The sequence below is a fragment of the Struthio camelus genome, chromosome 2 (assembly GCF_040807025.1).
Source record: "Struthio camelus isolate bStrCam1 chromosome 2, bStrCam1.hap1, whole genome shotgun sequence".
Taxonomy (NCBI): domain Eukaryota; kingdom Metazoa; phylum Chordata; class Aves; order Struthioniformes; family Struthionidae; genus Struthio; species Struthio camelus.
In genome coordinates this window covers 148,854,230-148,866,726 of record NC_090943.1, presented here as the reverse complement: position 1 = coordinate 148,866,726, position 12,497 = coordinate 148,854,230, and the positions used below count along the sequence as shown (strand labels likewise).

Below are 12,497 nucleotides of genomic sequence, written 5' to 3'. Positions count from 1 at the left end.
AGGGCTGATATCTTGACGCCGTAGTGATTTTTACAATTCTTACATCAGGATTAGGATCTCATTATTAACTGATATTTAGCACTTGGATGACTTACACAAGGCAATATTTAGGAATAGGCCATGTAGTTATAACTCATTGAAACTATTCTCTGCGCTTCACTGCACAGGGGAAAAGTGTTAAGCTAGGTACGTCTCTCCACAGAAATTAAACGGCCTGAATTAGGTCAATGAATGAACCAAAAATATCTTAAAATGCCACATGCCTACAAGTTTCCTTGCTTTTATTCTTTTATTTGGCACTAGCAAAATGGCACTGTTTATAGTTGTGCTAACACGGGTGTTTCTCAGCGCACTTGCCCTGCCTGTCAGCTTACGTCCGGACTGAGCCCCACAGCTGGTTTGGTGAGCGAGCGCCTTGTTCTGAGAGGCGTACAGGCTCTGTGTTACGCCGCGCTCAAGTGAGCAATATGGATAAAAGATTCTTAGAGAATTTACCAAATGTTCCAGTTTATGCAGTGTGGGTACTCTAGCTAAACTGGAGACCATCTAATGCAAGAATTTACTCTACCTAAAGAAACTAGGTTTTAAATCATTTTAAATACTTAAAAAATTAAACTTCAACTAAGTCTTTTCCCTCCTGGGAACGTTCACCTCTGATAAATTTGCCCACAACATATTTTCACGTGAGGTAAGACTTCTCGTAAATACAGGACTTTCGTTTCAGCCGAAGGCTTTCTGTGGAAGGAGTGCTTTATTTAGTATCAGGTCTCTGAGGTGTACAGGTAACAGTTGTTCAGAACGTCTAGATCGCTTCTTGGCTTAGGTGCCGGTTTTGTTCAGGTGCTCCTGTCTTCTTCAATTCTGTGTAAAACGTGGCCTTGCTAGAGAGCGGAATCAAGGGTTTCCTGTGTGAGGAGATATAGAAGATTAAGGCAGATATTTCTTTTAATAGTAGTGTAGTCTGTAACAGATCTGCAACTTCAGTGCAGTTTGTTCAAGTAGTGTTCAAGTGCTTGCTCAGTCATATTTTGTCGGGTAGACAATATGTCTTTCTCATCATATGTACGTTTCCACTCTTTATCCCTTTCTGCATTTGGTTTCCCTTTTTTGTATTTAAACTTATTTATATATTCAATGATGTGTTCATTTTGATTTGAAGTCCAATCTCAAGCCTGAAATACAAATGTGCTTAGAATTTCTTCAAGAAACCTATGTATGCCTTTAGCATGTGCTAGCAAGTCTCCTGCTCCTCAGATCCCTCCCAGCAGGGGGGCGAAGCTCATCCTCTGCGGTTCCCCCACACCTTTTAATTTTCCACTCCAAATTCTCTCCCAGCCTCAGATCCTGCATGCCCACTAGTGATCTCCATGTGCTCACCCACTAGTGATCTCCATGTGCTCTGCTCCTCCTGCCCATAACTTCTTCCCTTGCTGCTTCCAGCACTTGCTCTCCCTGTCAGGCTGCCCTTTTGCTTGGCTCTCTCGACAGAAGCAAAGGCCCAGCCAGGCTTTTCCCTGGGGATAGATCTCAGAGCCTGTGTTTCACTCACCAAAACGTGCAGCTAGATGGGATGCTGAGGGCAGAAAGGGAAGGCATGTCTGCTTTTCCCAGCCTTTTGGGAAAAGTGTGCGTTTGAGCTGGAAAATGTTTGAGAGTTTTGATTGCTATTTTCATTGGTTTTTAAGAGAAATCTTAAAATAACTGTGATTATCCCTTTTTTCTTTCTTTCTTTCTTTCTTTCTTTCTTTCTTTTCTTTTTTTTTGTAAAACAAATTTTAAGCCCTAAAAAGCTGGCATCAGTTATGCTGAATCTATTGAAAATAAAACAGTCCAATTTCAGCTGACTCTCGATAAATACACGCTTATAATTGTATCATGGCAAGTGGTGTAGCTGGCGTAGTGTTTAACTTGCATATCTATCTAATTTCAAGCTATTATTGAAAGTATTTTTAATTTAGTTGTTGACTGCGCTTAATACACATCCAGCCACAAGTCCATGTCTGTGCTGAATTTTTTGTGGATGCAGTGGGATGAATGTGGTGGGCAATTTGGTTTGGTTTACAGATAGTTACAGATAAGATCTTGAATTTCTGGGTGAAGTTCTTGAACAAGCCATCTAAAAGTGTGCATATCTTTTGCAGATAATGACTGGTATCTCTGCCATGTGACACTCCTTGCCCCAGAAGAGGAGCTTCTATCCTGGGGCATGTATCCATACCCTTATCTGGCACGTGTTGATCCGGAGGCCCGAAAAGGCACCGTGGTCTACCAGCTTGTTGCATATTACGATAAAAATGAAACCACCGGTGCTGGGATAACTTACACGCTCACTGCGGGTAGGTCTGAAATAACTGGTGAATGTCCATGAAGTTGCAGATTTTTTCTTGACGGATTTCTTGTTTTATCATTTTGTTAATAGATTTTATTCCTTGGAGGATCCTTAAAGAGACAGCCAGTAAAAAATGAGGTGCTGTAGGTAAAACCAGCATGTGGGTAGGAGTCTTGCTTTCCTTGCTTTACTTCCGTTTTGAAATTAGTTACCACTCTTACAGGTAGCTTAAGGCTCCATTTCTCGTACATTCTTGTCTCCTTTACGTGGTACCAGTCAGTAAAGCCCAGTGAGAGGGAGGGGTAAGGTGAACATCTGGAGAAGAAGAAAGAAGTGCATGCAAGGACATAGGTAGATGGTTTGAGGATAGCTTACCTTTAAAAAAAACGGAAGAAGCTAATGTTCTTGCTGCAGGGCAGCTTTCAGACTAGTTTTTTGCATGTGTTGATAGGTGGTGAAGAGCGATTTCAAGTGGATGTGGATACAGGTATCATCATGACAACTGGCTTGCCTTTGACCTGGAACAAGGAATATGTGCTTACTGTGCAAGCCATGGATGAATACAGCAACAAAAGCCCCTATGCCTCCATTTCCATCCTGGCAGGCACCCGGCCTCCGCAGTTCACTAACATGTCCTACAGCGTGTTTGTCCCTGAAAGTACTCCAGCAGGAGAAAAGTAAGTCAAACATTGCTAGGTAAGCTCCCTCATTGCAGTCTGAGAGGAACTTTACAGTGCACCATAAAGTGACGTTTTCTGTTGTTGCTTCTCAAGGTTACTCACATGTGTTTGTGTGTTGAACTTAAAGAAGTCCCGCTTTTTAAAAGAAATTATGTTTTTGCCAGTGCTTGAGAATCTCTAGCATGGCACACGATGTAGCATGGGATGCGGAAATGATCGTTTCAATGCCATTGGGGTCTTAATGTGCTGCATAATGAATTAAAACAAACTCCTGGCTAGGCATCTCCTAGAGCACTTCAAATACAAATCGGTACCTGAAAAGACTGGTTTTTGATAAACCAGATTTGCGGTTGTTTGTATCATGTCTGACTTATAGTTACATTTTTAAGAAGCCCATTTCTTCCCAGACTGTAGAGATGGCAATGTGTATGTGAGGTGCAAATGGATATAGCTGAGTCTCGGAGGGCTCTGCTGTTGCGTGAAGGGTAGCTAAGCCAAGCCATAGTGGGGAGATGCTGCTGAGCTGGCATTGGTTTTACTGTCACTGTCCAGCTACTTGAGAGCAGCACAGGTCTTTAAGGTACCAAATAGTAGCTGGAACCACGCTGCAGGACCTTGAGGAGCAGGAAAACTCAAAGTAAGCTGAGGAAGTAGGAATAACTGCTGAAGATACGCCACTTACTCCTTAAAAGAGGCTGTGAATGAGGAGCGGGAAAAATTATCTCCTTCCCTGGAGCTGTCAGTGAGGTGAGTTTAAAGTGTATCGTCACCCTGGCCAGAAACTGGTGTGAGAGTCAAAACTTCAAACATAAGTCATAGCAGAAAGGTAAACGTTCATTTCATTTCCTTCCTGAGTCGGTAGCAGGATCTGGAGAGGCCCTGTACTTCATATTTTCCCATTCATCTCTGAACCGGTTCCTTTTCTTGATCCAAAGCTTCAAAGAAATAGAGAAATAAAAGTACGATAGCTCAGTTATATAGGTAATTGAAGTAAAACAGTAGCTACTGTCAAGTATTTGGAAGGGTACCGTGGGAGGAGAAAAAAAGATGTTTTCTTGTTAGTAAGCGGCTGAAATGTGTTCTTATCCAAGCTCTGCTATGTCAGGGGATCGGTTTGGTGACAGGGGAGAGGGTAGGTGGATACTCTGTACCACAGGGAGTTCTGATCTGAGTATAAAACTGAGCACGGCATTGACAAAGAGTGAGAAATTCACCTTTTCTGCTTCTAGCTCTCTTAGGTACTCCCAAGGCAGTTCTTGTTGTTGTCATTCTAAAGCGAATACTTATTCTCTTGTTCTTTGCAGAGTAGCAGTTGTTGAGGCTGTTTCTTTCCAGAGCCAGCCTCTTTCATACGCTCTGCTGATGAACCCCAGCGGGCTGTTCAGGGTGAGGCAGGAGAGCGGAGAGCTCAGCTTGACCCATCCTGTGGACTATGAGAGTGAGCACCACCTCTATCACCTCTTACTGAAAGCAGTGGAAGCTGAGAGCGCTCTTAGCAGTGTGACTGAGGTATGTGAATCCCTTCACTTTCCCTAGCCACTGCCTCTTCAATTTGCGTTACCTCATTATCTGAGCTAGTAACACACACACAGCCTGGAAACCTTATGTGAAGATAAATGGTGCGTAGGAGGGAGGAAGTGTTATCATCAAGGTAGAAAGCTGCACTCTGATGTGGATTTGGTTCTAGGCTTTGCCAAATACTGCTCGTGTTACTTATCTTTGGCTTTGCGTCCCATCTGCTTGGAAGTGGAAGAGATAATACCTCTCTGTGTTGCAGGGACAGGGTGAGAAAAAGTTTAACATTGGAGGTGCAAGGATGGGACAGCAGCAAAAGCAATGAATGTCCAGATAGTATCCAGAATGAGGTGCCCATTGGGCTACGTGTAGAAACTAAAAGTCTTTCTCAGCATGTATGTCCTTTTGTCTCAGGTCCTGGTCCATATCACTGATGAAAACGACTGTTCTCCTGAATTCCAGCACTCCATTTACAGCAGAGACAACATTCCTGAAACCATTCCTGTGGGCACTTCTCTCCTGCAAGGTTTGTCTGGTACCTTTCCCTGAGTCTTGTCACAGGCCTGTCAGTTTGTGCTACGTGTTCCCATTCTTACCGAGAGAAAGCACTGTAGAGACGCTGCTTTGGGTCCTGGTGGCAGTATAGCTGTGGTAGCCTGCACAAGCTGTCAAGCGCTGACTTATGAAAAGAGCTTATGAGCGCCAAGGTAGCTCTACTGCTTTTGCTGGTTCCATCAGTGCTAGCTCAGGTGACTTCTCACTGCACTGTGTTTGGTCACGTCGACATGCCTAAGGAAGGGGTCCTGTGGGATCCTTCAACAGGCCGAGTTGCTTGTAGGCTGCTTTTCCTGTGTGGGCTATAATATGTGGTTTGTAATCAGCTGGAATGAAGATGACTGAGCCTTCAGCATTGCCTTAGGTTATACCTCGCAAGTGGAGTAGTTTAAAGATGCACACAAGAGCAGTTAAGGCAGTTTAGCTGTCAGGCAGTAACATTGGACTGCCATAACTTGTTTACCTTAAATTTTTCCTTTAACTCAGCTTAGCCATCTTTTTTTTTTTCCCAGAAGCAGTCGCAACTAGTTCTTCTTTTCTTAATACATTAAAGAAAAAAAATGATCTTTTTTAAAGGAAAGCCACTAGCTTTATTAAGTAGATTTTAACACCGACTTGCAAAGTGTTAAAAGAGAAACTTTTGAAAGGCTTGTGAACTTTATTTTTATACTCGTGGCTTATCATGTTATGACTCATTGTGTTGCGGTTCATTTTTGGTTTAATGGCTTTTGAGGAAAAAATAAGTTGCCAGTTGATTAGAATGACCAACTCCTAAAAATTCCCAAGCACGTGATTGTGTTTGGAAACATGAATCCTTTTCTCTCCATCAGACTTGTAGTGCTGATGAAAATTCACCCTGTTGTGGGAAAAAACGTACCCCTATGTCCAAAGCCAACAGAGTAGCACAGCTGTGCAGTAAGGTTTACAGTTGCATCCGGTTCTATTGTCTTGCCGTACTGCGTAGTCTTTGAGATCTTTAAAAGAAAACAATAGGTGGGAGTGTAGCGGCAGTCAGTGAAAAGGGGTGGGTGAATGCTTGCCTGTTGTTGAAGGACTGAAGAGCCTTTGGTAAAGGCTGCAAGGAAGTGACATGAGCAGTAACCTGTACCCTGTGCTGGGTAAGTACTGTACCGCTGAAGCTGACTGCCGAAAGAACATACCATTGCACAAAAGGCCATTTCCCTGGCTCCTTGAGGACTAGATGGGATTTAACAACCTCAGGATGTTCCACAAACAAAAAGAAATGCAAATTCAAGACAGTCTTGTGGCTCTGGCTGATTGGCTTGTGATCAACAACAGTGAAAAAGTTACCGTGATATATGCCGTTAGTTAACACTGTGGATGATGTAAATGTAGGTCTTAGTTGCCAACCATTTTTATTTTACTACAATTGAAGTCTGGCTTGCATCATGTAATACTGATGCTGTGCTAACAGAGTTGTTGTGTCTGCTTAGTCATTATGGGCAGATTTGTGCTCACTGCACGTGCTTTAAGGTGTCTGGACGCAAATAAGCTATGAGCCGAAAGGCGTAGCGATCTGCTCTCAGCAGGGTTTAGTGTATTTGTTCAGCTGCAAGCACTGCTGAGTTCTAGTTGGCAACTTTGTGCTTAAAAACTAGGCTTTGAACTGCAGTAAGCTTGCATTAATCTAGCTCAGAGCACAGGTGGAGCTAACACAGGCCTGTTTGTAGTCTCTGTATAATCCTTGAAGTACCTTTGCTGTGCAGGCGGGTTACAAACAGTTTACAGGATGGAAGGAAACGTCCAGTTGCTTTTGAGAGGTAAGGTGTCTCTTTTCACATCCGAGTAAGCGTCGCATTCCAAATTTGCAGGAGAAAAGCTGGGAAGAAATGCATGATCATTAAGCATGTAGAATGTAGTTCTGTGAATTAAAAAACAGTTACAGTGTCCCAGTAATGGCTCTGTAGATTAAACTAGAACTTTTCAAATCAAATACGTAATTCACTATCTGCATGTCTTTCTAAAAATGCTACTTGACCACTAAATTTAACTGTTTGTAGCCACTTTCATTCAGATGTTTCTTGAGCTTGTGATATGATTGTCAGTACGGCAAGGGAAGAGATTAATTCCAAAGCCCCTGCTTTTGTAGTCTGTAATACAGAGAGATGTTAAACAATTACTGCAACCTTTTAAACGGCGATATGTAACTCTCCAAAGGCAGAGGCGGTTCCTTTTTGCCAGTCAGTAGAACAATATTTCACAGCTCTTTTTGAAATCTTTCTTTCTTTCCTCCCCTTTCCTATTTTGAGTTAATATTCTGATAATTATGGGTCATTGTTTCTTCATCTCACATTTTATTTTTGTCTTTTTGAATGAAGTGTAGGCGCCCATTAGGGTGTGCAATATGCTTGTTGCGTGCCCTGGAATCACGTTGATGTATTGCAAGGGAGTTTTTGCTACTGAGTTGGCGGAATTTGGATCCTCCAGGTAGAATAAGGAGTTTGCTTAAAAATCAGTGCTGGTATGAGGTGAATTCTCTTTGTTTGACTAGAGAAGTGGCAGGATAATTAAAGAGGTGAGCTCCTGCTCCTAAAATGGCTTTCCATACAGCGTGTAAGCTCTAGCTCTTTGTTCTGCTGATTTGCTGCTTCTGAACAGATGGGAGAATCTGAGTGCGCTGAATAAACACTTGCTGGGGAAGGATGTTTAATTACTCTTTGTACCTTGAAGTGCCAGGTAATTAAAAAGTACTTTAGTTTTAACCTAGCTGGGAGCTAATTAAATTTGAACGGCATCCCCAGAGAGAGCAAGGACACAGTCTATGACTGATAATGTTCTAACAACGTGCACATTGATTGTGGGGTAATTATCAGCGTCGGCTGCTGTTTGTGCAGAGCGTGTTGCATGGTATTGGGATCGCTGCTCTCTTGCAGACTCACTTTGCTATGACCAGTCAAGCTGGGCTGGGGGCGGGGGGAGTTGTTTTGTTTTTGGTTTTCCTCCCAGTCTCCTGCTGGATTCCCAAACTCTTGCTGCAAAAGTAACGCTTTTATGCATAGGATAGATTTGCATGACGCCTATTCTCGGAAGAGTATCTCCAGTTTCTTAGATGGAAAATAATGTAACCAAACCGCTTTTGCAGCATGACTGTTCCGTTAAATGTGTTTTCTAATAGTTCTTGCAACAGACTGTGACTCTGGTTCCAACGCGGAGATCACTTACTTCATTCAGAGCGCTGATTTTTCCATCACACGTCATGGGGTCATCAATTCTAACCAGAGGCTGAACTTTGAGCGAGCGAACCACATGTATGAGTTTGTGGTGATAGCTGTCGATAAAGGACTTCCCCCTCGGACAGGAACAGCGTCTGTGCGAATTCGAATGGCCAACGTGAATGACGAGGCTCCTGTGTTCTCCCAGTCCATGTAAGCTAGGTTTAACACTTGCACTGTTTTCTAGAGCTACTGTTAATATGTATAATCTTAATAGCACTCGTCTTAACGGTCACCTTGTTTTTTGTGCAACTGTAAGTACCAGCAAAATCAAGGAGCAGCTTGTATGAGGAAAGGCTTTTAGAAGTCTCTCGCTCCTAGATTGTATCGAAAAAGGACTACACAAGTTGTGATGCTAGCATACTGACTTGTTAGATCAGCTGTTTTCTATAGAGGTGATAGAATGAATAAAATATTGAACTCTGTGGGGAATGATGTGGACTGTGTTGACTGCTAGGTCTGAAAGTGATTGCCTATGTATAATATAAAACAGATGGAGGTGGTAGTTAGCATACATGAAAACTAATTTTTATCGTCAGCAGATTGTATGATAAGCTAACTTCATGAGGCCGCGCTTGGTTAAAATGTCTTATTTTCTTTTGCGAATGATTATAATTACTATTTTTTTTGCGTAAGTTTAAAGTACATCCATTTTCAAAGTGCAATATGAAATACTGTTTTACATTCATCTCTCCAGCATCTGATGCTTTCTGTTAATATGTAGGGACATCAGAAATACTGCGTGGCGGATACTAGTCCTTTTCCTCATCCTTAGGAGAGGAGATAAGTGATCGTGGTTTGCAATGCAGTGTGGTATAGTGCATACTGATACCTTCTAAAAGATCCTTGGAAATCATATGTATCCCATTGCAGGATTACAATCCTAACATACATACCTTACACGGAACATGGGTATTCAAAGTCTTTTGTCTTAAACTAGTTGAAGATCTTGCATGCCCACAGCTTAAAAAAATTTGCATTCATAATAAACTTGTAATCAGTGGTGGATTGTTAACACAGTAATGGTTATTCTGATAGTAAATGTGCCGTAATTGCTCCCATATGTGCATCAGTTACAGAACTTTCCTTTCGGAAGATGCTGGTCCCAGTACCTTAGTGGCTACTGTTAGAGCAAAGGACCCTGATGGAGATGGGGTGTTATACCTAATTATGGGAGGTAATGAGGAGGGCAACTTTGAATTGGATAGTCAGAAAGGTAAGAAAAAAGGTTTAAAAACACTATTATTTACTGTCTAGTCTGTCTTGACTCTGCTTCACCTTTGTGTCAAAAACCTTAAGTAAAGAGAGCGCTCTGTTCAGATAATCTGCAAATGGGGGTGCTTCGTATCAGTGTGAATTAGCTCTTTGATAAGATTTTCATTCTCCAAATAGCAATGAAAATTTGAGGCACCGGTCCAGGAACTGTGTGGTCTGAGATGACTGAATCCTGTGCTTTGCGACCAAAATGCCTACTCAACCAGTAGTGTAGTAGCAGAGAAACGTAATCTTCTCTTGATTTCTTTTGTTTGTTTGTTTACGTGGTAAAATAAAACAACACTTTATTCTCCCAAATCTAGGTATCATTAAACTCCGCAGAAACCCACTGCCTAATCTGAAAGGCCCACAATACATACTGAATATTACCGCAATAGATGACAATGCCTCTGGAGGACCCACTCCTCTCAGCAGTTTTGCTGAAGTTATTGTAGGAGTTAATGATATTAATAACAATAAGCCTATCTTCAGAGAGGTAAGATATCTTTTATCTTAGACAGACAGATAGACCGATCTTAGGTAGATACTCTTCCTGTCCATAATTTGAGGTTACAGACTCTTTCTTGATTACTTGAGATAACTAGTGGACATAAGGGACTGTGTTTGCAAAGTAGAGTGAATCTGTAAGTGGAATGTGCAGTCAGCTTTCTTGATACTTGAAGAGCAAAGTCTTCCTTCTCTTTCCCGCTTTCTTTTTCTCCCTTAGAACTTGATTTCTCAGTGAGTTTAAGTACTGGAAGTGATTTTCTTCTGAGTTCTTCTCAGATATGCTGGAAAAAACGTTGACACTGTAGCTAAATCATGTAGTCCTGTGTAATAGCGTTAGGTTTTGGATGTCTTTTTAGTGCACTTACTACAGTGACAGTACCTGGGTTCTGGAGAATCAGCCTCCAGGCACACGCGTGCTACAGGTAGAAGCCTGTGATGCAGACCTCGGCCTGAACGGAGAGGTGAAGTATGGGCTCATGCATCGAGATGGAGCTTCCCTGGGCTTCACCATTGATCCAGACACAGGTTAGTAGCTTTCAGCTTACTGAGTTAAAATGAAAGTGCCTTTGTATTGTTGTATGAGTGTGTGCTTGTGGGCTTATGCTTTAACAACAGTATAACTGCTGGATTAGCTGTAACAGCTTATAGAGTAAATACGGAAAGAATCTTGAGTATGCGGATAACCCTGCATATAGATTAAATTAAGAAGGTACTTATTTAAATTACAAATTAGGTAGGGAAACAGAACTCCTTCTGAAAGTAGCAAGCTATTCTAAATCTCTTACCTTCATATTGGACTGAGTGCAACTGTGAAAATACAGAGTAGAAAATAAACGTTTAACAGCTTGAGTTGGTACTTCCCGTTAAAGTGACTTGACAGTTCTTTCTGATCTCACACACAAATAGGAAGTCCAGTGTAGTGTGCGTAGAGGCAATACATTCATACCAGGAAAGGACAGTGACAGACATTCTTGATCCGTTTTAGATGAAGGAGTTGGATGATAAAAGTTGATGAGGTTTCTATAGTCAAAACAGTAACATGTGGGATATTTGCCTGTCAGCATGCAGGACTCGGCAATAGAATAGAAGGGCCAAAGCCAGAGAAGCAGAATCCTGGGCTCTAGCATAGTAGAAACAGGACTGACGTGGCCTCAGGAAGGCCAGTTTAAAGTTTCACAGCCCAAAAGAAGAGCTGAGAGAAGGAGAGACTTTGTCATTTGGGAGGAAGAACTGACCTTTGGGAGGAAATTGTATGCTTTATTAACTGAGCGACATGGTTAAATCCCAGCGTAGTCTTTTCAGCGAGGCAGCCTCCAGCCTCCAAAGACAACTTTGATTGTATCATTTAAGCCTTCTGTGGTGTGACTTTCCCCCGGAGTAATAATGAGCTGTCTTGGACTGGAAGGAGGAGGATAAAGTATTTCTGTGCTCCATGAGGAGAGAAATAACAAGGTACTTAGACTGAAGCTCCTTATTTAGGGCAGCAGGGGAGAAGGCTGCTGACCGCTGGCAGTTTGTGGCTTGGGAGGAGCTGCTGACTGTGAGAGGAGAATTGGAGACAGGGGAGTTGTAATCGCTCTTGTCTAAGACATGCATTGCAGGTTGATGTGGATTAAGCTATACAGCTGTGCTGCGTGCCATCACAGCTTCCTCTTGTGTGGGTGAACTACTGTATCCCGGCCTGTGAATTTAGTCCTGAGGCTAAGTGACATGCAGAACAGGTGTCTGTGTTCCCAGGAGTCATCACAACCACGCAGAGTTTTGACCGGGAGAAGCAGAGAGAGTATACGCTCTCTGTTACTGCTACAGACCAAGCCCAGGAACCGCTGATTGGTGTGTGTCAGATCACCATCTTTATTGCTGATGTCAATGACAACGATCCCAAGTTTGAAAACAGTCGCTACCAATGTGAGTGGTTTTTAACTGCCTATCCCGGTACTGTATCATGAACCTGTTTAGGAGTTCCAGGTGACAATGATTGGTTTTTAGGTGACCAAACTTTACTTTTATTTGCTGTCAACTAACCCAGTTACTACTTACCCCATCCTCAGTGGAAATGTGAAGAGCTGATCGCTGTCCTCTTTATAACAGTGTGTTAACCACTGCAGTACACTTAAAACGTTGACAGTCTTCAGTTCTCTGGATTAGGCAGATATGATGCTTTTCCCTGTGCAGTTTTGCTGCACGTGGAATTTTTTATTCAACGTCTCGAAACAAAGCACGACATCCTAGCTGAGAAGTCGTCAACCCCAACTAGAAGGCAGTTGTCATCAGTGTGTCTTTAATATAGAGCCTCTGATCTTATAGGCCAGAATGGTCTTTATCTCTTGTCACACAACTTGAAATCTTTAGCTCGTAGCCTGTGATTGGCTGTGAGCCCTGATCCCACCTGTAACTGTGCCGCTGAGCTAGCAACCCCTT

General features: G+C 42.4%; 1 protein-coding gene across 2 annotated transcripts in view; it reads left to right on the top strand.

Annotated features, from left to right (window-relative positions):
• Nucleotides 1-12,497, top strand: part of LOC104144853 (neural-cadherin-like) — a 57,827-nt gene that overhangs the window by 11,264 nt on the left and 34,066 nt on the right. For both annotated transcript variants that reach the window (XM_068933007.1, XM_068933008.1), the window contains 9 exons: nt 2,142-2,336; nt 2,781-3,006; nt 4,314-4,518; nt 4,939-5,050; nt 8,216-8,465; nt 9,386-9,528; nt 9,890-10,062; nt 10,433-10,601; nt 11,814-11,984. In XM_068933007.1, the coding sequence (XP_068789108.1) occupies nt 2,207-2,336; nt 2,781-3,006; nt 4,314-4,518; nt 4,939-5,050; nt 8,216-8,465; nt 9,386-9,528; nt 9,890-10,062; nt 10,433-10,601; nt 11,814-11,984 (1,579 nt within the window). In that variant the 5' untranslated portion in view covers nt 2,142-2,206. The remainder of the gene's footprint in view (nt 1-2,141; nt 2,337-2,780; nt 3,007-4,313; nt 4,519-4,938; nt 5,051-8,215; nt 8,466-9,385; nt 9,529-9,889; nt 10,063-10,432; nt 10,602-11,813; nt 11,985-12,497) is intronic.